General features: G+C 41.2%; 2 protein-coding genes and 1 non-coding gene across 3 annotated transcripts; 2 read left to right on the top strand and 1 right to left on the bottom strand.

Moving 5' to 3' along the window:
- Window positions 1-504: 504 nt before the first annotated feature.
- On the bottom strand, window positions 505-15,840 carry timm17b (translocase of inner mitochondrial membrane 17 homolog B (yeast)). The gene is made up of 6 exons (XM_034172989.1): window positions 15,742-15,840; window positions 13,203-13,302; window positions 13,062-13,125; window positions 9,904-10,032; window positions 9,673-9,783; window positions 505-1,467 (listed from the first exon to the last, which is right to left on the bottom strand). Exons 1-6 carry the CDS (start codon window positions 15,765-15,767, stop codon window positions 1,385-1,387), a joined length of 513 nt encoding a protein of 170 aa, XP_034028880.1. The 5' UTR covers window positions 15,768-15,840; the 3' UTR covers window positions 505-1,384.
- A 1,190-nt stretch (window positions 15,841-17,030) lies between these two features.
- On the top strand, window positions 17,031-17,140 carry trnal-caa. Its single transcript has 2 exons — window positions 17,031-17,068; window positions 17,095-17,140. It is a non-coding gene; the product is annotated as a tRNA-Leu (tRNA).
- Window positions 17,141-17,286: 146 nt separating this feature from the next.
- Window positions 17,287-27,492, top strand: pqbp1 (polyglutamine binding protein 1). The gene is given in 8 exon segments (XM_034172988.1): window positions 17,287-17,359; window positions 24,586-24,655; window positions 24,754-24,789; window positions 24,792-24,864; window positions 26,307-26,407; window positions 26,585-26,788; window positions 26,900-26,957; window positions 27,068-27,492. Coding segments are annotated over 7 exon segments (690 nt in total). The 5' UTR covers window positions 17,287-17,359; window positions 24,586-24,588; the 3' UTR covers window positions 27,219-27,492.
- The last annotated feature ends 40 nt before the right edge of the window (window positions 27,493-27,532 follow it).

The raw sequence follows: 27,532 nt of genomic DNA, 5'->3' as shown, positions 1-27,532 counted from the left end.
TGAAGACTTAAGATCTCAGCTTTCAGTGTGTACCTGCACTCAGCCATCAAACTCACATATCTCAGTAGTGACAAATCACATCTCTGTGACCACTGCCTTTGAGATCTACAGATACCTGGGAAGAACTTATGGAATTATGAGTCACTGGTCAAAGGTGTTTGGCGATGCTGTTAACTTTGTAGGTCAATGAGTCTTTCAGGTCACGGTGCTTCCTGTCTTACTTTATGACTGTAAGATAGTGACTGAAAAAGAAGTTCAAAAAGAAATGGATTAAGTTATTTCAAAAGTTCTCTTGATCAACCCTGCCCTTTTTATTTTAGGATCCTATCCCACAGGTCACACATATACACCAAATGAACGAATATTGAGATTTGTGATTTTAAATGCTAAAAAATTAACTGCATTATTTTGGAAAACAAAATAGTAGACCAAATGTTACCTGTTGGATTCAGCAGTTTACCTCTGGAAAAAATAACATGTATGCAGAGAGGGAAACCAAACTTGTTTGAGAAGATTTGGGGACCGTTTATTTGTGAAAGACCTGGATTTAACAGAAGCAGAAGACTGAGCACCAACTGTTGTAAACCTCTCACAGTGGCTTATATGACTCTATAACTGAGAGCTTTGTGATTGTTTTTTGTTTTGTGTGTTTGTTTGATTGTTGTTGTTTTTTTGAGTACAATTCTATTACATCTGATGTTCTGTCTATTTATGCATTTTCCAGATACTCCTGTAACTGATGCCATAGGGCGGAACTGGACTATTGCACCGCTATAATGTTCTTGTTCTTATGAAAAGGTGTTGAATTGTACTGGTGGTGTATCAGAGTAATATCTCTTAACAACAAAATCCAAAAACACTGTTCAAGAAAATAAAAACATGGAAAAACTGAAGTGCTGTGAATACTTTTTTTTTTCCAGTTCATTTTGTACAGTGTGAAATATGTCAACCCTTTCAGAACGCCACATTCCATTGCAAAACATTTCAGTGTAACTACATTTGTAACTTCCAACCATTAAAAAAAAAAAAAAATTCACAGTTTCTTCCATCTGGAGAGAATTATTTAATACTTTTTGTAGATTTCAATTGTATATATAATAATAAAATAAAAAGAGTCAGCAATTACACAACTGACAAAGATTATTATCAAGAATGGAGCAAACAGGTTTGTTCCCCGTTCACATACAAACACAAAGAAATAAATTACTAGAAGTGACAGCGATCGGCCCCTGAGGTATGAGCACATAGTGCAGCTACTTAACACCACTGTGGGGACCCAGAATTTCCACAGTCGTCCTGATAACTGCTGTGGTTTTGCTGATGTTCCACCTTCTCTGCAGTCTGACTCGCTGTGCCCGCAGCTGGGCTCAGTCCTGACCATCAGTTAGTGAAACTGTCCCCTCGCGTCCGACTGCTGAGCTCCGTTCTGTGGATGTAGCTGAGTGGGATCATCTGCAAAAGACATCGCTGGAGACGAGAAGAAGAGCGAGAGAAAGTGAAGTTCAAATCTCAGGTTTGTGTGTGTGTTATCTGATTCATAAATGTTAAAACAGCAAAGGAAGAAATATGTTTCTTTGTGGTTCTCACAGAACTTTATGTTATACTGCATATTGTCAATACAATGTCCAATTAAAGCTAACAGTGGGACTGTTAAGCATAAGAATTATGCACAAAATGAAAGAAGCATGAAACTTTCAGGATTTACTCTTGATGACATAAGCTTGATTTAAGATGTGGAGGCATTCACAGATTGACCCCTGAGGTCAGCTCGAGGTCATTGACCTCTAGGATATGAAATTTCTATGTATGAAATTAGAAATCGATGTGACTTGGGATCTAATTGTGGTGGAAATGGGAACAAAATGTGTATTTCCATGTTTCTGAGCATGACAAAATCGTTTCTGATGAGTCCAATTGCTACAGAGGTCAAACACTGTCACTCTTGGGGGTCAAAAGTCAAGGTTGCTTGAAAAGATCCCACATTTTGGTCAATCTAAATATATAATGTACAGCTTCTTTGTATTTTAGCAAACAATGCCATATTATGCATCACCCAAACTTAAAATATAATTTGTAAGAGAAAAATAACTGGTGCAACACAGAAATGCATACTGTAAGAAGAATGCTGCGCGCTGTAAGAAGAAGCCAAGATGTCAAGTTTTGAATCGATTAACGCAGGTACTACTACACGTTCACAAACTTTATCTTTTACTGATGAGCAAGGTGCTGAAATTGTTTTGCCTCACTCCTTATTTAAGGATACGTTTAAGTCTTCAGAGTCCAATATACTGTCCTTGTCTAAAGAATTAGAAGATCTGAAGAAGTCAGAATACAGATTTTTGTGGCATTCTATAACTCTTTGTCTGAATATTGGAGAGCCAAGCGCATTCCGCATGGTTTGCGCATCAACAAAACTTCGTCATTTGGTTTGAATGATGAACTCTTCATGTTGAAATGGGAGCAAATTTTAAATAAATGCTCTCTTGAACTGATGCTTATGATAATTGAAACTAAATCTGAACAAGAGAAACAGAAAATGGATGTGCTGCAGGTGGAAGAAGAAATGAAGAGTAAGGTGAATGCTGATGTGTTTGCTGAGGTTATAGAGAAATCCTCCATCTCCTTGTCGTCCTTTGTAAAAGATCTACAGGCATATAAGATAAGGAAGTATGAACAGGACACTAAAGACTATGTGGATGGATCAGTTTATGACTGGCATGGTAAAAAGAGAAAGTTTTTTATGAATAAACTCCCGCTCCTCCTCAAGACGTACAGGGACACGCCTCTTTCTATGGCGAGTGAGAGAGATTCTTCTGATGAGCTAAGCGACGTCGGAGGTCGTGGCGTTTCTCAATCCAGCTGTTCCTCTTTTTTGGATCAAGGTCCCACTTTGGAGGCACAGTCAGGCTTATTTTCCATACCATGCATCACATGCATCATACCATGCAGAGGTGAACATGCTCTACAAAAGTTCCCCACACACATTAGCTTGTCAGAAACCACTGTTGGCTATGTTGACGCTGTATTAATTGAAGGTGCTGCAGCTGCGCATATGCTCAAGCCAGGCACTGCTCAAACCTTTCAGGACTATGCTGACAGTGTTTTTATACCATACATAGTATCACAGTTGACAGGCACAAGACGCATTGACATTGTTTGGGATGTGTACTAAACAAATAGCCTAAAAGCCACGACAAGACAGGAGAGGAAAGGGAACTCGGAGAAGAGTGGAACCAGGCACTCTGATGCCAAAGAAGTGGAAAGATTTCTTGTCTGTGGAGGAAAACAAAACTGAGCTATTTCAATTTCTCTCTATTCAAGTGGTTAATACACCATTACATCTTGACAAAGAAGTGCATGCCACAAACAATAATACTGTCCTCTGTTCTCCTGGGGGTTGTGACGTGAGTCTGCTGTGTCCATGCACTCATGAGGAAGCTGATACTCGTCTCTTTCTTCATGTGGCGGATGCAGCCAACAAGGGAACCAAGAAAGTGACGGTGCGAACTGTTGATTCTGACATGGTCATCTTGGCAGTGGATGTCTTCAAGAAAGTCAGTCTGGAGGAAATGTGGATTGCCTTTGGAGTTGGTAGCAGTTTCTGTCATATAGGCGTTCACAAGGTGGTTGCTGCACTGGGTCCTTCCACTAATTCTACACTGCGAGCATTTCATTCTTTTACTGGCTGTGATACAACTTCTTCATTCTGTGGCCGTGGTAAAAAGACTGCCTGGGATACACAGCGTGTATATCCAGAGGTTACAGAAGCTTTCCATGAAATGTTGCAGATGCCTCAAGAGTTGAGTGATCTTTCCTTGTCTCAGCTTGCACGTTTTGTTGTACTGATTTATGACAGAACAAGTGCATGCTCAGAAGTCAATGAGGCAAGAAGGCATCTTTTCACCCAGAGGTCAAGATCACTCTAAAACATCCCCCCTACAAAAGATGCTTAAGACAACACATGTACCAAACTAACATATGGAACCTTGCCTTGGTTCCTCAACCACATTTGCCCAGTCCCTCAGACTGGGGATGGACTGACACCGATGTTGGTTGGCAGCCACTTTGGACAACCCTCCCTGAGGCTCCCAGGCTTGCCAAGTACTATGAACTTGTGCACTGTCGTTGCAAAAAGGGCTGTGGTGGGCACTGTAAATATAAAAAGGCAGCATTAAAATGCACAGCACTGTGCACATGTTCTGGTGACTGCAGTGACTAAACACTGTTCACTAGCTCTACCAGTTCGCCCTTATGACTGTTTGATGTGATGTAAGAGCGCGTCTTTGATTTGGTAGCTGGCCTTGGTCCTGGAATGATTGAAGCAGAGATCATAGAGACCGGTGTCCGCTTCCACCCCCTATGGATATAAAAGTAGAGCCACGAGTGAAATGGAGGAGTAGGGGGAGGGGAAGGGATAATTTGCAGCGCCAGGGCGCATGACATGAGGATGAGATGGCAGGTTTATATCTCCTGGAAGATGGGAGACAGGTGAGGTGATGGCTGTCAATCATCCTACGGGCTCCTCCCTAACTATGTTTAGAAAACAGTATTGATAATGGCACATGTTGTGGACACACCAAATTGTAAACCCTTCTTATGAGTTCAAGTCTGTTGTTTCTGACGTGTTGAGGTTACGCCTATATTTTTGTTGTATCCATGTTCATAGGTCTGTTCTTTCGCCTGGTTCATATAAATTCAGTAAGGTGTATCTTCTATTATAGATTCCAAATTTAAGGTACAACTCTACTAGTGTATACTATGGTACATCAAAATATCTAAAAATAAAAAATAAAAAAAAAAGAAGACAAAGAAGAGTAGAGCCACTTAGGTGCCCGGTCTTGAGAACCAGGGACGGTAGGTTTCAAACATGTATTAAACATGTAATTGTTTGATAAAACCCAAAGGAGCTGTACATTTTATATTGAGATAGACCAAAATGTGGTATCTTTTCAAGCGACCTTGACCTTTGACCCCTGAGAGTGACTGTTATTGACCTCTGTGGGTATTGGACATATCAGAAATTAGTTTTTCATGCCCAGAAACATGGAAATATACATTTAGTTTACATTTCCATCACTTTTAGATCCTAAGACACATCAATTTCTAATTTAATACATAGAAATTTTAGTGAGGGGACGATGGGGTGTGAGATTGGCAGGAGAATCGGCGCAGCAGGGGCGGTGTTGCATTCGCTCTACCGTACTGTTGTGACGAAAAGGGAGCTGAGCCAAAAGGCGAAGCTCTCGATTTACTGGTCAATCTTCATTCCAACTCTCACCTATGTTCATGAGTGTTGGGTCATGACTGAAAGAACTAGATCACGGGTACAAGCGGCCAAAATGGGCTTCCACAGGAGGGTGGATGGTGTCTTCCTTAGGGATAGGGTGAGAAGTTCGGTCATCCGTGGGGAGCTTGGAGTAGAGTCGCTGCTCCTTTGCTTTGAAATCTGGAAATTTGAAAGCTTTTGAAATCTTTCGGGCATCTGGTAAGGACACCTCCTGGCGCCTCCCACGGGAGGTGTTCCAGGCACGTCCATCTGGGAGGAGACCCCGGGGAAGACCCAGGACTTGGTGGAGAGATTATATCTCCACACTGGCCTGGGAACGCCTTCGGGATCCCCCAGTCAGAGGTGGTCAACGTGGCACGGGAAAGGGAAGTCTGGGGTCCCCTGCAGGAGCTGTTGCCCCAGCGACCCGAACATGGAAAAGCGGTTGAAGATGAGTGATGAGTGAGTGAGAAATTTCATATCCTACAGGTCAATGACCTCTAGCTGACCCCAGGGTTCAAACTGTGAACGCCCCTACACCTTAAATTAAAGCTTATGTCATCAAGAGCAAACCCTGAATGTTTCATACTTCTTTCCTTTTGTGCACAATTCTTATGATAATCAGAGCTTAACACCCCCACAATAATGTTGCTGCCTACTGGCTGCAAACTGTTCAATGGTTATGACCTCGAGTTTGAACTTGCAAATCACAAAAGGTTAAAGGTCACATAACCAATAGCAACATGACATAAGAATTGTTAATTAGTGTTTAACCAAAGGTGTATTTGGAACAAGTTGCTTAGACTACAAATTTTAAATATTCCCTATATACAGTCCATTTGGACAGCATTCACAGCGCTTCACTTTTTCTAAATTTGTTAGGTTAGTCTTATTCCAAAATGGAGTAAATTATTTTTTTCCCCTCAAAACTCTACTCACAACACTCCATAATGACAACATGAAAAAAGGTTATTTCAAATTTTTGCAAATTTAATAAAATAAAAAAAACTAAGAAATCACATGTACGTAAGTATTCACACCCTTTGCTCAATACTTTCTTTATTGGCAGCAATTACAGCCTCAAGTCTTCTTGAATATGATGCCACAAACTTGGTGCACCTATCTTGGGGCTGTTTAACCCATTCCTCTTTGCAGCACCTCTCAAGCTCCATCAGGTTGGATGTGGAGCGTCGGTGCACAGACATTTTCAGATCTCTCCCAACATGTTCAGTCGGAGTCAGGTCTGGACTCTGACTGAGCCACTCAAGCACATTCACAGAGTTGCCCTGAAGCCACTCCTTTGACATCTTGGCTGTGTGCTTAGGGTCAGTGTCCTGCTGAAAGATGAACAGACACCCAAGTCTGAGGTCAAGAATGCTCTAGAGCAGGTTTTCATCCAGGATGTCTGTACATTTCTGCATTCATCTTTCCCTCAATCCTGACTAGTCTCCCAGTTCCTGCTGCTGAAAAACATCCCCACAGCATGATGCTGCCACCACCATGCTTCACTGTAGGGATGGTGCCTGGTTCCCTCCAAACATGATGCCTGGCATTCACACCAAAGAGTTCAATCTCTGTCTCATCATGGTCTGAGAGTCCTTCAGGTGCCTTTTGGCAAACTCCAGGTGGGCTGCCATGTGCTTTTTACTAAGGAGTGGCTCCTGTCTGACCACTCTACCATAAAGGCCTGATTGGTGGATTGCTGCAGAGATGGCTGTCCTTCTGGAAGGTTCTTCTCTCTCCACAGAGGAATGCTGGAGCTCTGACAGAGTGACCATCAGGTTCTTGGTCACCGCCCTGAGTAAGGCCCTTCTCCCCGATCACTCAGTTTAAACGTGCGGCTAACTCCAGTAAGAGTCCTGGTGGATCCAAACTTCTTCCACTTACGAATGATGGAGGCTACTGTGCTCACCGAGACCTTCAAAGCAACAGAAATGTTTTTGTAGCCTTCCCCAAATTTGTACTTCGAGACAATTCCTTTGACTTCATGCTTGGTTTGTGCTCTAACATGCACTGTCAACTGTGGGACCTTACATGTAGACAGGTGTGTGTCTTTCCAAATCATGTCTAATCAACTGAATTTACAGCAGGTGGACTCCAATTAAGCTGTAGAAACATCTCAAGGATGATCAGTGGAAACATGATCAATCAATCAATCAATTTTTTTATATAGCGCCAAATCACAACAAACAGTTGCCCCAAGGCGCTTTATATTGTAAGGCAAGCCCATACAATAATTATGTAAAACCCCAACGGTCAAAACGACCCCCTGTGAGCAAGCACTTGGCTACAGTGGGAAGGAAAAACTCCCTTTTAACAGGAAGAAACCTCCAGCAGAACCAGGCTCAGGGAGGGGCAGTCTTCTGCTGGGACTGGTTGGGGCTGAGGGAGAGAACCAGGAAAAAGACATGCTGTGGAGGGGAGCAGAGATCGATCACTAATGATTAAATGCAGAGTGGTGCATACAGAGCAAAAAGAGAAAGAAACAGTGCATCATGGGAACCCCCCAGCAGTCTACGTCTATAGCAGCATAACTAAGGGATGGTTCAGGGTCACCTGATCCAGCCCTAACTATAAGCTTTAGCAAAAAGGAAAGTTTTAAGCCTAATCTTAAAGTAGAGAGGGTGTCTGTCTCCCTGATCTGAATTGGGAGCTGGTTCCACAGGAGAGGAGCCTGAAAGCTGAAGGCTCTGCCTCCCATTCTACTCTTACAAACCCTAGGAACTACAAGTAAGCCTGCAGTCTGAGAGCGAAGCGCTCTATTGGGGTGATATGGTACTATGAGGTCCCTAAGATAAGATGGGACCTGATTATTCAAAACCTTATAAGTAAGAAGAAGAATTTTAAATTCTATTCTAGAATTAACAGGAAGCCAATGAAGAGAGGCCAATATGGGTGAGATATGCTCTCTCCTTCTAGTCCCCGTCAGTACTCTAGCTGCAGCATTTTGAATTAACTGAAGGCTTTTTAGGGAACTTTTAGGACAACCTGATAATAATGAATTACAATAGTCCAGCCTAGAGGAAATAAATGCATGAATTAGTTTTTCAGCATCACTCTGAGACAAGACCTTTCTGATTTTAGAGATATTGCGTAAATGCAAAAAAGCAGTCCTACATATTTGTTTAATATGCGCTTTGAATGACATATCCTGATCAAAAATGACTCCAAGATTTCTCACAGTATTACTAGAGGTCAGGGTAATGCCATCCACAGTAAGGATCTGGTTAGACACCATGTTTCTAAGATTTGTGGGGCCAAGTACAATAACTTCAGTTTTATCTGAGTTTAAAAGCAGGAAATTAGAGGTCATCCATGTCTTTATGTCTGTAAGACAATCCTGCAGTTTACCTAATTGGTGTGTGTCCTCTGGCTTCATGGATAGATAAAGCTGGGTACCATCTGCGTAACAATGAAAATTTAAGCAATACCGTCTAATAATACTGCCTAAGGGAAGCATGTATAAAGTGAATAAAATTGGTCCTAGCACAGAACCTTGTGGAACTCCATAATTAACTTTAGTCTGTGAAGAAGATTCCCCATTTACATGAACAAATTGTAATCTATTAGACAAATATGATTCAAACCACCGCAGCGCAGTGCCTTTAATACCTATGGCACTGACCTCACTTCTAAGCTTCATGGCAAAGGCTTTGAATACTTATGTATGGGTGATTTCTCAGTTTTTTTTTAATATATAACTAAATTTGCAAACAAAAAAAAATCTCAAAAAACATTTTTCCACATTGTCATTATAGGGTATTATGTGTAGAATTTTGAGGGAAAAAAAAAAAAAGAATTTCATCCATTTTGGAATAAATTTTTACCATGACTGATTTTTCTCAAAATCCCTTTTTCCTTGACTGACCATCAAACATTGCAACTGTCTGGTCCAAATTGGATCAAAACTCTTCATATTATTTTGTGTACACATGGACAGACGGACACCCAAGACCAAAACCCAATACCCCGGCATACGCTACCACATGCATGCAGATATAACAAACTTAGTGTTAATTACTCAATAATTAAATAATTCCCAGAAAATTATGATCTTTGTTTTTGATTTATGTGTCTTTTAAGGCATTTAACAAGTGAAAATGTCATATATTCTTGGGCATATTATTCCAAGCATATAGTGTCGCCCCCTCCCCCTTTTTTTTATAGCTTTGTAAAATTTAAGTCTTTACTAGGAATTGTACTTGTGTTCTCCACAAAACTGAGATGGACATTTTTAAAATCATTTTGAATTTTAAATTTTAAATCATTGTGATGTGACATCAATGAGATTAGTTGAGGAAATGGTTGTGAAATGGTTTGATAATGAAACTATGAATTAATCTCCTCAATGAATGAATGAATGATCTAGTTGTACCTTTTTACATACAAAACTTGGATTCACTTACGGTTCTGGAACTGATGCGCTGTATATCTGGTTAACAGAATTCCAACACCTTCAATTAGAGCCAGTAAAATTCCCCCCATCATGGCAGAGCCCACCACAGTTAATGGCCCACCTGGGAACACACAACAATAAATCATTTATAAATTAATCATAATAGTCTGATGTGGAAGGTGACATCTTATGGTAAGACCATGTTTGAGGATATTTATTACCACATGGTATTTGTGCTTACTGCGTGCAGCCAGGATGGCTCCAGTCAATGCACCGCTTGTTATGGAGTTCCAAGGATCCTCTTTTCCTCTCAGACGAACTAAGCCACAGTCAATCATGGAAAAGAGTCCACCCCACACAGCAAAACTCCCTGCAAACCATCAAATACAAATGTGAGTTTTTACTGTTGACAGAGAAACTACAATCCTCCTCTTGTTGCGCACAATCATTCTGCCCCAGAAAAACAACAGTTTAATGGGAATCACTGTAGGCATAACATTGCCGTGACAGCCATACCCTTGATGAGTGTATGTAAACGTCCAACCTCACCTGTGCACAATAAATCATTACACAGTGTTTCCCCTCTAACATTCCGGGCCTGACAGCAGCCAGGCCAAAGACAAGCCGATCAGGTCAGAAATGTTTTTTAAATGATGCCAACAGAAAAATAACACCAAAGAAATAATGAAAAAAAATAAAGCCAAATATCCATTCATTTGGAAATAAATAATCATTTTGGTGCATCTGCAATGCTGAGGCTGTTCCAAAAGTGAGAGGAACAAGGAGTCACAGCAACGGTTTTTGTTTTTTGTTTTCCTGTTCTGCAGCACTGATTTTAGTTAGTCAAACTCCTGTTAATCCCTTTTCTCACAAATGTAACTTTGATGTTCCCTTGCAACGAAGGCCGCAAACTCAATGGGACTAACCTGGTTAAATAAAGGTTCAATAAATAAAAAAAGAATATGGTTAAAATATGATTGTGTTATGTGTTTGAGGATAAATGTTATACATCTCTAAAGTCCCATAATTCTCTGAGTGTTTTCACTGACATTCTCTTGCTGTAAACATAATTTTGGCCTGACACACCTTGATTGAGATCGCTGTGACATATGTCACAGATGTTTCTGTGAAGGCTCTCAGTTGACCAGGTGGTTTCCATAGTAGAGAAGCTTGAATCTTGGACTGAACTGGGTTGCTTGACGCGAGGATGTTTCGCTTCAAATCGCAGAAGCTTCCTCAGCTAAAATTCTTGCTCTGGTAGTCTGACTTCTGTCTTGACTCTTGTAGAGAAGAATAAACAGAAACCACAAAAGCTGGAGTTTTAAACCTAACCAGGAAGCTTCTGTGATTTGAAGAGAAACGTCCTCGCGTCAAGCAACCCAGTCCAGTCGAAGATTCAAGCTTCTCTACTATATGTCACAGATATTGATACATTTTATCTCACATTCTTAAAGGACCCCCCCTCCCCCAACCACCCCGCTCAATGGCCCATGACTGTATCTCTATTTCACAATTACAGGAAAAAGCTTACGCGCAAAGTGAAAATTGCTACATCACACAGCATTTCCACCATAAATAAAGTGATAAATATGTGAAAATATACACAAATAGTAGTGTTGCAATGAATCATGCTCTGTGTACATGATGTACCATTTTTGCAAATTTCATAGGGTACAGACTCTATTTTTATATAATAAAAGTGTGTAAACTGTTTTCAATAAAGGCAGCACAGTGGCTTTGTGGCACTGTTGCCTCACAGCAAGAAGGCTGTGGGTTAGAGTGCCTTAATTGAGAGAGTTCCGACATGACAAGTCGGAAAAAAAACAAAAAAAAAAAACAAAGTCACGTGACTCATGGTGCCATCTTGGGTTCAAAATAGCGATCGCTGTTAAGCTGTCTGCATGGAAATCCAGCTATTTTATTTATTTATTTATTCGCTGAAAATGACAGGTTGTGCGTTTGGATGCACAAATAGACACAGCAAGTGCTTCAAGATGTACATATTCCCTTCAGATCCGAACAGAAGAAAAAATGGGAAAATAAAGTCAGCCATGACTTTATTGGGGAGGTGATAATCTAGTAGGTTAAGTGATGGCCTTAGGCTTGAGACCAGAGAATCAGCGGTTCAAATCCCAGACTGACTGGGAAATCACTAAGTGCCCTTGGGCAAGGTCCTTAATCCCCTAGTTGGTCTCGCTGTGTAATGAGTACCTTGTATGGCAGCACCCTCACATCTGGGTGAATGTGAGGCATTATTGTAAAGTGCTTTGAGCGTCTGATGCAGATGGAAAAGCGCTATATAGATGCAGTCAATTCCATTTAGCCGTGTGGGATGGAAGCCGACATCATCGTCAAAGCTTTGCGAGGTAAATTTATTGTTCAGTCCCATGTACAGTAAAACTCACCTAAACTGTCATCGTATAAACCAGATATTCGCAGTCACTGGACAAAAAAAGTCCCAAAGTTTTTGTATTGTTTTCCATGTAATTAACACCGTATATAATGGATTTTGTACAATGGATTTTTCGCTCACATCAGATAAAATGTCCCGTTCGATTGGAATGTATTTCCTTTAAAACCCCCTCGCATGTGGGACCGGAGTCATTTCCGTGATTAAAAGACCGACCGTTTATTTTTTTCACACTGTGCTCAGACTCGGAGCCACAGCCTGACGTGCACATGTTAAATCAGATACAGCAGCTTTCACTCCTTCATCTCCCATCATATTTTAATAGTTTTTGCAGTGCGCATGCTGATTAAAAATGAATCAGAAAAGTCCACAACTGAAAAAGATGAACTTGCGCACCTTACCGTTGAATTGGAGGTGATGATTGTAGAAAGAAAAGCTTGTTGAAGGTCAAATTAGTCCATAATAAAGCATAATCCAGAGACGGAGATCTTTAAAACTGTCACGCACGTCAATGCATGACAGAGAGTTACAGAGCGCAGAAGCATAAATCAGGCTTTAAATTAATTTAATAAATCATCATAAATTGTAAATTTATGTAAATTTGATAGCTTAACTATTTTTCTATTTATTTTTGATAGCACCTATACCTGGATGTGTTGATGTATGTGGTTAAATGATTAAAACAAATGATGAAAACATAAAAGGTTCATTCAGTAGTTCAGCATAGCTGGAACCAAAATGGTGCCATGTTCTGCTTTGATGCCACTCTCTCAATTAAGGCACTCTACTGTGGGTCCCCCCCGTTCTCACCCCCAGGCTCTATACACCTCATGTTTTGAGGGTTTTTAATCAACAATTTCAACCAGGCCTGAAAAAAACAAAAAAATAAAAATTCTCAGGGAAACATTGTTATCTGCAATATGAACCCTTTAATTCCATGTGTCATAGCTACAGTAAAGGAAAGAAACAACAAAATAGTAACAGCTCACCTCCGATCTGCGGTGCTCTAATTCTTACAGCTTTCGCGCTCCCTTTCAGTCTGTGCCGGACACCCTGAAACATTGAAGAAATGCTGAATTCTAACTTTGAATTTGAAGGTCAGTGAGAGAACACTTGTGCAGTGAACATACTGCGGGGGCGTTACGAAAGCCTTTGACTGCCTGGAACACTCCTCCTCCAATTGCACCCATGGTAAAAGCACCACCACAGTCATCCACTATCCTCCAGGGACTGTAGTAGGTGAGTGTGAGAGCGGAATAAAGAAGAAGGGCAAGAAAATATAGAGATATAACAACAACAGAAGAGATGTAAATTCGGTTATAGGATACACCACTTCGGAACTCAAAAAGGACATACGCCTTGACCACAAATTAAAGATCCAACCTAAATGAATGAGTGGAGATACATGATTCCTCCAATCGCAGCCACAGAAACCTGTAGTATCATAGCTTCCCTCACTAGCCTCGTTCTTGCACAGTCACTCCATTTTGTCTAAAGAAACTTGCTGTGAACGTGATGATTTACTGTAAATTCAGCAGTGTGACAATAAATGTTAGGTGTACATTTTATGCCTGTGTTTTTATTTCACTATATGAAAGCACTTTTTTGTTGCTGTTCATTAATTTTGTACATTTTGATTAATGTTCAGATTATACAAAACTGGTTCATCACATTTACTCCTGAAAAACTAAATTCCATACTTATACTTCAGGGGTGCCAATAAATCTGACCAGGACTGCACATGTCCGTACTATTTTGTGTTTATATGAGCCATGTCCGTCCACACTGGTAACTGCCTACCTGTATCTGCCAGTTTTACAGTCAATATATTGGAAGCTAAGGTTAGGGTGAGTGTAGAGTTTGAGTCGACTTGATCGTATTAACAACCAATACCAGTTTATTGACTGCTCTCTGTCAGTCATAGCCAGAACAATAATCCTGTGCAATTTGCCTGGAAACTGGACGTGGTGAAAGAATAGCTAGAATGTAACAGAGGTTCTGAAGTGTACTGGACCCATTGAGCATATAGAACTGGATGAGCCAGAAGAACAGCAATCCAGGTAGGGATGTTTGACAAACTGAGCAGCTGTGGGAGAAGGCCTTGGTAAGAGAAGTGAGTGACCAAGAACTTGAGGTTCACACAAACTCTGGAAAAACTTCCTAAAGCAGTGGCACCAAAGACAGGTTTTCTTTGCAGCCACTGACTGCAGCAAGTGATTTCACTGATCAACATCACTTTGAGCAGATGGGACGAGTCAGTGAAATTACCTGCTGGAGTCAGTGGCTGCAAAGAAAACCTGTACCCTCTTGGTCCTTTCTGAAAAGTCTTTGTACATCACTGTCCTAAAGGATCAGGGTTTTATGTCAGAGTAGCCACAGAGAAAACTTTCCTCAGTCTAGTCAGGTCTGGTAGCATGTGTCGGTGCCTCACATCACTGATCCACCACAGTACGGAACTCCCTTGGGTCCTGGATGCCAACCGCCCACTCCAGCAGCCAACCCAGTCCATCCCCATCTTTAGAAAGTAGCCATCCATGTGCCACAGTCAGGTGAAAAATGGGCACTCCCTTTAGTTTTTCCAGTCACTGGGATCCTCAAAACACTCCATGTCTGCAGGATCATGGCCAGAAAAGCGTACCACATGACCACAGTGTCACAGCTGATGTTCTTGCACAAATGAAATTCATCATCTGAGTTTCCCAAATCACACCTCATTCTAGCAGTACCCAAGGATCTTCTGAAGAAACCTTGTACCAAAGACATCCATTAATCACCTTAGGTAACTGGTCAGCATCCTAGTCTCACAGCCATATGAATAATTGTTGTTATTATTTACTTTCCACTTATCCGGTGTCCAGTGGTTGTTTGGCAGAACATTTCTCTTCATTCTGTCAGTTGTTGCCATCATTTGGGGATGCATTTTGCCATTTCACACTGACTTTTATTACTATTTGTTTGAACATGGCATGGCCACTAATTGGATTTTTATCTCTGGAGCCAGAAGATCAATAAAGACACGACAAAAGCTCAAAGTAATGAATGCCGTCATTGTAATTGATCGTAATGGACTTTTGTTGTCTTGTAAAGACATCAGCATTGCCAAACACTTCTGTCCAACGTCGCCAAGTGTCAGTCGATTAAAAAGGTTGATGACCCAGAGATCTGGACGTGATCAGTGAACGTTTCTACAAGTTCAACACATTCAACAAATACACATGCACGTGACTTCTGATGGTCGAGTTCAGGAAGTCATTGAAAGCCTGGATCGTTGTCTTGTTCCAGAAAGTCTTTATGGAGATTTCAGAAAGAGTCTGGCCAACGTGATTAAAGTTTTGCGTCAATTTCTCTTTAATGTGATCTTAACATTCTAAAAACCAACAGATCTATTGGGTAAAAAGTTATATACGTGGAGCACAAGTATAAATTATAACCGATGATAACACAAAGTATAAAACATGTTCATTTTGAACGTGGTTTGCAGGCAAAGACGATTCGCTCAACTCACTGCCATTGAAAAAAATAGTGGATTTAAATAAAAAGCGGTTAAAGCCGCATGACAGCTTGTATTATTTTTCTTTCTCTGACCCTTCAGACGTGCTAACTCGAAGACTAACAACACACGGACAGGTTTGATACTATCTGAGACAAATATTTTAAAACAAATCTTACCAAGGTTCACGAACATATTCCTCCATGTTTGTTTTTGCAGAAGGAAGAAACAAGTGACGTCATCCTCTTCTTCTGTTTTGGTGGTAGTCAATATTCGCCTCGACGATGCCTTAGCGCCATCTACTGGATGCGTGTACCTTATGAGTGATGATTGATTACATCAAAAAGATGTCATGAAGTTATGTCATAATTGTCGGAGAAACATTACAAGGTATCTCTGAAACCAGCAGGGCTTCAATATCATTAATCATTAGTAAATAGTGGACTCATTACTCTACCTTGTGGAATTCTAACCTACCTACAGATTTATGCCTCCCCATTTTGCCTGGGCTCCTGTTCCCATTTTTCCTCGTTTCTAATAAATAACCTGTCCTTCCACATCAAATTGTAGACTTTCTTCACAGTATCATACTGTAATTTCAGCAACATTTTTCTGTCTGTTTCTTTCCTTGCTCCTCTCAGGTCCTTGGCCCAATTTCCACCAGACCTGGCATGTGGATGAAGGTCAACACCAGAATTGGCCTTAAATAACTGTTTTGCCAAAGGTCATGGTCATTTCAGTAAAGGGGTCAAAAAATTTATTTTTCACTCCAACAGCCACCCAACTTGGCATACATCTGTAGGCAGGTCCAAAATTGCCCAGACATGATCAAATTTATCAAAGACCCATTAATGAGGTTAAAGTCAGTGGGATCAATGGCCAAAATTTTTGTTTTCTCTCTGATTTGCATAAAAAATTGCCCACATTTTGGGTTCTGGAATTAGGCAGACAAAGGTCAGATTTGCTAAAGATCAATCACTGGGTTCAAGAACATCTGCCTGTGATTGTTGGCTGACTCCATCAGGCCCTTTTGTCGGATACAGAAGTCAGCTCGATGCAAACTCAGCACCATGTCTGAAGTGGGCCCAAGGCTAAGCCTACCCATACCCCTAGCCCAGCCCAAGTTCTACTGATACCCTTTAGCAGAGGTCTTCCAAATTTGGTATTTGATATGTCAGTAAAGTTAGGCCATGAAATTATCCAATTTGGACCATCAAACATGGTGCACATTTTCAGATTTGCCAAAGATCAGTCACTGGGTTCTATTCCTTCTGGGTACTTTTGCCAGATACAGAAGTTGGCCTGATGCAAACTCTGTACCAGGTTTGAACTGGACCCGGGGATAAACCTGCCCATACCCATAACCTGGGCCAAGTTCTGTTATTACTCTTTTGCCAATTTCTACCAAATTGCCTGTCTGATATAATATTGCATTTGAGATGTAATCTTTTCACGTTTTTGGTTGTCTGTCAGGATGGCCGAGTGGTCTAAGGCGCCAGACTCAAGGCAATACCTTCCATTCAAAATGGGTATTCTGGTCTCTGAATAGAGGCGTGGGTTCGAATCCCACTTCTGACAGTAATTTTGGACTACAGTTATACATAATATTAGCGTGGCTCGAGCGCAGACTCCAAATTTCGTTAATAGCGTTTAATGTTAAATGAAAACAACGACCAAAGGCTTCTCCGCTTTTTATTTCCCTTTGCCGTCGTTCAAACCGCGTGACGTCATCATTGCGCGCGACGTGTGATGTTTTGGGACGTGGTGTTGTTCTGCTAGCAGCGAACAAAAGGGTAAATATATTAAAATAGATAAATATTAAAGAATTTCCATTAGTTCACGTTTTAAGAACGTAACATTACTTAACATGCCGTACAGTTTGCCGGGTTTTGTTTGTTTTCCGAGGCGCACAGGAGCGGAGTTTGATTATTTCTCCCACGTACTTCTTTAATGTTTTCAGATATATATTTTCTACCTTCAGGAAGGTAACATGGACCATATTTTATACTGACTGGTGATAAAAAGCAAGCAAGTACTTGAATATTGCAAAAATATATATTTTTGGGGCATTACTTTTAAAGTTACAATTTAGGATAGAAGCATGTGCGTGTTTTCTTTACAGTATTTGAGCGATTGTGTAACGTTATTGTGTGTCATTATTTCAAATCCAAATTATATTTTATGACAAGCTGTTGCAATGTGAACAAAAGAAAATCTGGGGTATACCACCAGGCCAACGTCTTGTCCTCTTCATATTTTCTGACTATGGCCCTTGATGCTGCACCTCTCTTAATCATGAAACTCCAGGATACTACTCATAATCACAGCCATGCCAACATGACAAATTACCAATGTCTCATAAATTAGTTTATTGGTCTGGTTCAGTGCTGCAACATTTAAGCCTTGGTCCCACCGAATAATAATCCATGAATAATGAGCCACGCATGGGTGTGTCAGAGGTTATTTGAAGAATGGTCCACGTTTCAAGTTGTCACATATCCGCTACTAAGGCACCTCTGTGTACCTCACATGTGCCACGTATCAGCCTCTAGTGAGCCCCGTCCAGCCTTGAATGGCTCGTGTCCCTGCATATGATCCATGTAGCGCGACATTGGTGCACGTTTAGGCATGGGTTTGGTCCAAACCTCCAGCCCTTCCACAGTTGGTCCCTTTAAAGTGTGGGTTTTCAATTCACAGCATCCATTCAAGATGTCACATTTTTTTAAATGCACTCCAAAAAAGACGCTGCACTGAGTGAGTGTGCGCTCCCGCACCAGGAGATACAAATTCTAACAGGGATAACTACTGTGGCACAACACTGGCAGGTGTGTGTATCCATGCGCCAGGCTGCTGTTCATCAGTGTTCCAGAGACATTAAATGCAGCAGTTCTGTGTGTTCACCCAGCTCTCTGTGACCACAAAAAAGACACCAAAATGACGTGGCCGCTTTAATTATATAAACCCGCTGCCGCAACTGTGTGGATCGCTCCCCCCCCCCCCCCCCCCCCCCCCCCCCCCAAAATTACACATCCATAACCAGACCAGCTAGAGCTGAACCACGGGTTGCTGGATTCTTCTCGCTGGCTTTATTTCTTCCACGGCTTACGGTCATTTTGACACAGTGATCCAACTTTTAACTTTGTGTTTGTCTATTAATGTCTGCAAAATTGCTCTTTTGCAAACTGGCGTTTTGCTTAAATGCTCGTCTTGAGTGCCAGTCATTGCGTTTGTGCGTACACACAGTGGAGGTCATCTGATTTACTATGACAAGATGTTACTGTTACAGCTGTTTATAAAGGACTGAACATGCAACTGTTTTACCAAGCTATTAAAACATTACAAATACTTACCTTTTAAGCTGTTCCAAATACGTTCCTCATGGAGCAGGAGAGAGGAAAAAAAGGGTCCAGATGAAACAGTCCTCAGTGATTCCAGAAGTGATTAGAGGTGTTTTCAACTGCCAAGCTCTGACAGAAAATGATTAATCCGCTACAAAATAATTTTTTTTTATACAACATCCGGCACACAAAGCAGGTGGAATTGTAGTGTGCAGAGGACTGAGCCAAAATAGCCTGTCCGGCCCTCATAGCTGCCAGGTGCTCAGACAATGGGCTTTTAACAGCCTCGTCCTCACCACAAACATGCCTCAGAAATCCTTGTTTGTCCTCGTAGTAATCCGTACACAAACTGCCCCCATGCAACTCTGTTTTGAGAAATGTGAAGTTAGCGACACCAGCAACCATAGTCAATTGTCTTCCGGGGGCCAGAGCAGGCGACATTGAAGGAAATTTGAAACTGCTGGCTAAGGCTAAGCGTAAATTTGGTAAGATTGTAATTCACGTCGGCAGTAATGATACCCGGTTACGCCAATCGGAGGTCACTAAAATTAACATTAAATCGGTGTGTAACTTTGCAAAAACAATGTCGGACTCTGTAGTTTTCTCTGGGCCCCTCCCCAATCGGACCGGGAGTGACATGTTTAGCCGCATGTTCTCCTTGAATTGCTGGCTGTCTGAGTGGTGTCCAAAAAATGAGGTGGGCTTCATAGATAATTGGCAAAGCTTCTGGGGAAAACCTGGTCTTGTTAGGAGAGACGGCATCCATCCCACTTTGGATGGAGCAGCTCTCATTTCTAGAAATCTGGCCAATTTTCTTAAATCCTCCAAACCGTGACTATCCAGGGTTGGGACCAGGAAGCAGAGTTGTAGTCTTACACACCTCTCTGCAGCTTCTCTCCCCCTGCCATCCCCTCATTACCCCATCCCCGTAGAGACGGTGCCTGCTCCCAGACTACCAATAACCAGCAAAAATCTATTTAAGCATAAAAATTCAAAAAGAAAAAATAATATAGCACCTTCAACTGCACCACAGACTAAAACAGTTAAATGTGGTCTATTAAACATTAGGTCTCTCTCTTCTAAGTCCCTGTTGGTAAATGATATAATAATTGATCAACATATTGATTTATTCTGCCTAACAGAAACCTGGTTACAGCAGGATGAATATGTTAGTTTAAATGAGTCAACACCCCCGAGTCACACTTAACTGTCAGAATGCTCGTAGCACGGGCCGGGGCGGAGGATTAGCAGCAATCTTCCATTCCAGCTTATTAATTAATCAAAAACCCAGACAGAGCTTTAATTCATTTGAAAGCTTGTCTCTTAGTCTTGTCCATCCAAATTGGAAGTCCCAAAAACCAGTTTTATTTGTTATTATCTATCGTCCACCTGGTCGTTACTGTGAGTTTCTCTGTGAATTTTCAGACCTTTTGTCTGACTTAGTGCTTAGCTCAGATAAGATAATTATAGTGGGCGATTTTAACATCCACACAGATGCTGAGAATGACAGCCTCAACACTGCATTTAATCTATTATTAGACTCTATTGGCTTTGCTCAAAATGTAAATGAGTCCACCCACCACTTTAATCATATCTTAGATCTTGTTCTGACTTATGGTATGGAAATAGAAGACTTAACAGTATTCCCTGAAAACTCCCTTCTGTCTGATCATTTGTTAATAACATTTACATTTACTCTGATGGACTACCCAGCAGTGGGGAATACGTTTCATTACACTAGAAGTCTTTCAGAAAGCGCTGTAACTAGGTTTAAGGATATGATTCCTTCTTTATGTTCTCTAATGCCATATACCAACACAGTGCAGAGTAGCTACCTAACTCTGTAAGGGAGATAGAGTATCTCGTCAATAGTTTTACATCCTCATTGAAGACAACTTTGGATGCTGTAGCTCCTCTGAAAAAGAGAGCTTTAAATCAGAAGTGTCTGACTCCGTGGTATAACTCACAAACTCGTAGCTTAAAGCAGATAACCCGTAAGTTGGAGAGGAAATGGCGTCTCACTAATTTAGAAGATCTTCACTTAGCCTGGAAAAAGAGTCTGTTGCTCTATAAAAAAAGCCCTCCGTAAAGCTAGGACATCTTTCTACTCATCACTAATTGAAGAAAATAAGAACAACCCCAGGTTTCTTTTCAGCACTGTAGCCAGGCTGACAAAGAGTCAGAGCTCTATTGAGCTGAGTATTCCATTAACTTTAACTAGTAATGACTTCATGACTTTCTTTGCTAACAAATTTTAACTATTAGAGAAAAAATTACTCATAACCATCCCAAAGACGTATCGTTATCTTTGGCTGCTTTCAGTGATGCCGGTATTTGGTTAGACTCTTTCTCTCCGATTGTTCTGTCTGAGTTATTTTCATTAGTTACTTCATCCAAACCATCAACGTGTTTATTAGACCCCATTCCTACCAGGCTGCTCAAGGAAGCCCTACCATTATTTAATGCTTCGATCTTAAATATGATCAATCTATCTTTGTTAGTTGGCTATGTACCACAGGCTTTTAAGGTGGCAGTAATTAAACCATTACTTAAAAAGCCATCACTTGACCCAGCTATCTTAGCTAATTATAGGCCAATCTCCAACCTTCCTTTTCTCTCAAAAATTCTTGAAAGGGTAGTTGTAAAACAGCTAACTGATCATCTGCAGAGGAATGGTCTATTTGAAGAGTTTCAGTCAGGTTTTAGAATTCATCATAGTACAGAAACAGCATTAGTGAAGGTTACAAATGATCTTCTTATGGCCTCGGACAGTGGACTCATCTCTGTGCTTGTTCTGTTAGACCTCAGTGCTGCTTTTGATACTGTTGACCATAACATTTTATTACAGAGATTAGAGCATGCCATAGGTATTAAAGGCACTGCGCTGCGGTGGTTTGAATCATATTTGTCTAATAGATTACAATTTGTTCATGTAAATGGGGAATCTTTTTCACAGACTAAAGTTAATTATGGAGTTCCACAAGGTTCTGTGCTAGGACCAATTTTATTCACTTATACATGCTTCCCTTAGGCAGTATATTAGACGGTATTGCTTAAATTTTCATGTTACGCAGATGATACCCAGCTTTATCTATCCATGAAGCCAGAGGACACACACCAATTAGCTAAACTGCAGGATTGTCTTACAGACATAAAGACATGGATGACCTCTAATTTCCTGCTTTTAAACTCAGATAAAACTGAAGTTATTGTACTTGGCCCCACAAATCTTAGAAACATGGTGTCTAACCAGATCCTTACTCTGGATGGCATTACCCTGACCTCTAGTAATACTGTGAGAAATCTTGGAGTCATTTTTGATCAGGATATGTCATTCAAAGCGCATATTAAACAAATATGTAGGACCGCTTTTTTGCATTTACGCAATATCTCTAAAATCAGAAGGTCTTGTCTCAGAGTGATGCTGAAAAACTAATTCATGCATTATTTCCTCTAGGCTGGACTATTGTAATTCATTATTATCAGGTTGTCCTAAAAGTTCCCTAAAAGCCTTCAGTTAATTCAAAATGCTGCAGCTAGAGTACTGACGGGGACTAGAAGGAGAGAGCATATCTCACCCATATTGGCCTCTCTTCATTGGCTTCCTGTTAATTCTAGAATAGAATTTAAAATTCTTCTTCTTACTTATAAGGTTTTGAATAATCAGGTCCCATCTTATCTTAGGGACCTCGTAGTACCATATCACCCCAATAGAGCGCTTCGCTCTCAGACTGCAGGCTTACTTGTAGTTCCTAGGGTTTGTAAGAGTAGAATGGGAGGCAGAGCCTTCAGCTTTCAGGCTCCTCTCCTGTGGAACCAGCTCCCAATTCAGATCAGGGAGACAGACACCCTCTCTACTTTTAAGATTAGGCTTAAAACTTTCCTTTTTGCTAAAGCTTATAGTTAGGGCTGGATCAGGTGACCCTGAACCATCCCTTAGTTATGCTGCTATAGACGTAGACTGCTGGGGGGTTCCCATGATGCACTGTTTCTTTCTCTTTTTGCTCTGTATGCACCACTCTGCATTTAATCATTAGTGATCGATCTCTGCTCCCCTCCACAGCATGTCTTTTTCCTGGTTCTCTCCCTCAGCCCCAACCAGTCCCAGTAGAAGACTGCCCCTCCCTGAGCCTGGTTCTGCTGGAGGTTTCTTCCTGTTAAAAGGGAGTTTTTCCTTCCCACTGTAGCCAAGTGCTTGCTCACAGGGGGTCGTTTTGACCGTTGGGGTTTTACATAATTATTGTATGGCCTTGCCTTACAATATAAAGCGCCTTGGGGCAACTGTTTGTTGTGATTTGGCGCTATATAAAAAATTGATTGATTGATTGATTGATGTTGTTGCTAAATTTTGAACTTCTTGAAATTAGTGCCACGCTCAGAGATGAGCCTCGTTAGCCGAATATTCTGCCTCTAAGAGCCTCTTAGAGCCACTATTCGCCCACGATTGGTGAATACCTCCTCTCGTATCCCCCCCCAAAAAAATAAAACATGGTGCGTGGCTCATTATTCACTGTTCATTATTTAGTGGGACCAGAGCTTTAGGCTGCCTTCATGTTCTAGTTGGAAGGGTTCCGGGTCACCTCACCATTCTGCCAACTCACCTACTCCCAAGTCTTTTTTTTTTGTTGTTGTTTTAGCTCGTCCGATTTCTGCTCAAAAACACGACAACACGACATGCATAACCCAGGACAGTCAATGAATGAATAAAATGATGTTCACACAATGATAATTACATGATGTGTCATTTTTGGCGAGTAATTGAAGCGAGTGTTGCAACTTTGCGGTCGGCTGTAGTAACCAGTGAACTCGCCCAATCCTAGAGTATACAATGCATTTGATTACTCACATGAATTTCTTTCCCCATTACTTCTTTATGGCAAATGATCTAGCTTCTTGTGAGATTGCACAGAAAAATAGCATAGGACGAGATAAAAAAAAAAAAAGACAACTTGGGAGTGGGTAAGTTGTGAAAATGGTGAGTTCACTATGTACTGTTGGAAGATCCTACTTCCCCCTTGTGAAATCAGAGTTACGAGTATGTCATGTTCAAGTGCTTTGTGGTCAGTGAAAATACAGTGCAAGGGGAATTAGTGCAGCAGATAACAGAAAAAAAAATCCTTCAAATGTTGATGCAAGCACCAAATTTGGCACAAATACACTTTAGACATTACTCTTTTGAAAAGGCAAGGTGTCCACTTGAATTTTCAATAGGCAGCCAGGTAGGGGTCAATTGATGGATTACACAGGGGTCAAAATTTTACAATGCTCCAATCATATTAAAAACTATACCACATTATTTGCCTGAACATAAAGATTCCAAAAAGGTATAGTTTGGACCATCTATGACTGAATTCTATGGACTTATCGGGTAAAATAGTAAAAAATGGTAACAAGGTAAGTTTGTTTGTACAGGGGTCAAAGGTAAAGTTACTCCAATTTTGGTCAAAAGTGATGCAAATTATAATAATAGATTAATAAATGGAATAATTTTGACCATGTTGAATGTTTGGTGTGCACAATAAAGTCAGCCAATGTCAGCGTCTATTGGATTCAATGGCATGTAACATATGTTACCCTCTGGGACAATAGTGCATTTTTAAAGAAAGACTCAATAACTTTTAAAAGAATTCTGTGTATCTTGCTATAAACAAGTGCTATAAATAAGGTTTGTTAACACTGTGTTGCAGAATGCCTCTACCGCCAGCACTGCTGGCCCGATTGGCCAAGAGAGGAATTGTTAAACCATCAGAGCAAGGTCTTAAACCCTTTTTTCAGCAATATCCTGAAACTTATATATGTGTTCTGCAAATGTCTGTGATGTTTTTTTTTCTCCCTGTGGCAAATTATCTCTAGAAGCAGATGAGGAGATTATTGCTGAAGATTATGATGACAACCATGTGATTATGAAGCCACCAGAATTGAGGAATTTGCCCCAAACTGGTATAAAGTGTTTGACCCTGCTTGGTAAGTTTATTTAATTCATGCAAGTTGGTCGTTACACAAAAAACCTTTTTAAAAATACCATAAAGATATTTGTACTGGAATTATTTTAGGTAGGACTGCAACTAACCATTATTTTCTTTATTGATTAATCTAGTTTTTTGCTTCAAAATATTTTTCTAGAGGTACGGCAAATTTTAACCCAGATGTACACTTTTGGGCTGCCCTTTGTCACCGGTTCTGTTCATTATTTTTATGGACAGAATTTCTAGGCGCAGCCAGGGTGTAGAGGGGGTCTGGTTTGGGAACCACAGAATCTCGTCTCTGCTGTTTGCGAACGATGTGGTTCTGTTGGCTTCGTGAAATCAGGACCTTCAGCGTGCACTGGGGCAGTTTGCAGCCGAGTGTGAGGCGTCCGGGATGAAAATCAGCACCTCCAAATCCGAAGCCATGGTTCTCGACTGGAAAAAAGGTGCTTGCCCGCTTCAGGTCGGTGGAGTGTCCTTAGCCTCAAGTGGAGGAGTTTAAGTATCTCGGGGTCTTGTTCACGAGTGAGGGACGGATGAGCGTGAGACGATCGATAGACGGATCGGTGCAGCGTCTGCAATGATGCGGTCGCTGTATCGGACCGTCGTGGTGAAGAGAGAGCTGAGTAGGGGGCAAAGCTCTCGATTTACCGATCGATCTACGTTCCGATCCTCACCTATGGTCATGACCGAAAGAACGAGATCGCGGGTACAAGCGGCCGAGATGAGTTTCCTCCGCAGGGTGGCTGGGCACTCCCTTGGAGATAGGGTGAGGAGCTTGGTCACTCAGGAGGAGCTCGGAGTCGAGCCGCTGCTCCTCAACGTCGAAAGGAGTCAGTTGAGGTGGTTCGGGCATCTTTTCCGGATGCCCCCTGGACGCCTCGCTGGAGAGGTGTTCCGGGCACGTCCCATTGGGAGGAGGCCCCAGGGAAGACCCAGGACATGCTGGAAGGATTACATCTCTCGGCTGGCTTGGGAACGCCTTGGGGTTCCCCCGGAGGAGCTGGGGGAGGTGTATGTGGATCGGGAGGTCTGGGCGACCCGACTCCGGATAAAGCGGAAGAAAATGGATGGATGGATGTACACTTTTGAGTTAAGCTAGCTAAAAATGTCTTTCACAGTGTTAAATAAACTCGGGAGCACCAAAGTACCTGGTTTATCTTACAATATTTCTACTAAATTATATTTAAATAAGTTTATATTTTGCAAACAGAGGTAAAAAGATACATTTTATGCTGGAGACCATCACCTTAAATGTTTATTTGTAAAAGAAGTTGGTCTTTTGTGCATTTTATGTATCAACCCATATGGAAATAACGTGGGTTGGTATTCTGTAAATGCAGTTTATGCACGTGTGTGCATTGTTTTATTGTTTAAGAGTTTACAGATTATTACAAGAAAATTCCTGCAAGTTACACCTATATCCCCTTCTCATCGCAGTGGTCTTCCTTATTACTGGAATGTTGAGACTGATTTGGTGACCTGGCTCTCACCGAATGATCCGTCTGCAGTCATAACCAAAGCTGCCAAGAAGTTAAAGGGTAAGACAGTGGAAAACTTTGTATTTTTTTACATTACTAATTGTGGTCATGACTATCAAACATTTGTTATATACAATCAAACATGACTCAAATCTAATTCTAATGATTTATGTCATCTCAAAATTTAGCTTTTCAAAAATAACTGCAATGGTTTGTATTGACTTTATTATTTTTAAGCTGATGGAGAAGACAAAGGAGTGAGGCAATTTGAGAAGCCAGACAGAGAACGAGAACGGGACAGGGATCGGGAAAAAGAAAGGGATCGAGATCGGGATAGGGAGCGAGATAGAGACCGGGACAGGGAAAGAGACGAGGGAAGGGAAAGAGACAGACGAAAGCAGAGGAGAGAAGACAGCGCACCATACAGCAAGAGCAAAAGAGGTAATATTTACATGGAAAAACATTTTTCATTTCAAAGTGTAAACAAACTTGCACTGAATATGACCAACTGTGTGCTATGTCATGTCTGTTTTTTTTTTCCTCTCTCCCCAGGGAGAAAAGATGATGAAATGGACCCTATGGATCCAAGTGCTTATTCTGATGCTCCGAGGTATTAAAGTTCTGATTGCTAAAAGGGCCTGTCCCCCCCCCTCTCTTTTCAGGAACCAGAGTGTAAAATCAAAGCATGTTTTAAATTGTGACGTTCTTGGTAATTTTTAGGGGAAAATGGTCCAGTGGCTTGCCGAAGCGTAATGAAGCAAAGACGGGTGCAGATACCACGGCTGCAGGGCCTCTGTTTCAGCAGCGTCCGTACCCCAGTCCTGGAGCTGTGCTTCGAGCTAATGCAGCCAACCAACCACCCAAGGAGTGAGAGAAGTGCCCCCAGACAAACGCTCATTCAGCTGCATGTCTTCCTTTCACTCACTTCAAGTCTACACTTACAGACTGAAACCTACGGAGTTGTTGTTCTATAAATGTGTAGCTGTAAGAAGTGGAGGACTGAGTTTCTGTCACACCACTGCTTTGACATACATCGAAAAACATTTGGAACAGCTGTAAATATGTTTCTATGACTTAATCGAGATACTTGTAGTTACAATGACCATTCGACACAGTAACTAATAAATTTAAACAATACTGTGAAAGTCAATATTTGCATTTCTTTTAAGAAATGTTTGATCTTGT

The sequence above is a fragment of the Thalassophryne amazonica genome, chromosome 6 (assembly GCF_902500255.1).
Source record: "Thalassophryne amazonica chromosome 6, fThaAma1.1, whole genome shotgun sequence".
NCBI classification, from domain to species: Eukaryota; Metazoa; Chordata; class Actinopteri; order Batrachoidiformes; family Batrachoididae; genus Thalassophryne; species Thalassophryne amazonica.
The sequence above is the reverse complement of the archived record's forward strand: the minus strand, read 5'-3'. Positions and strand labels throughout refer to the sequence as shown.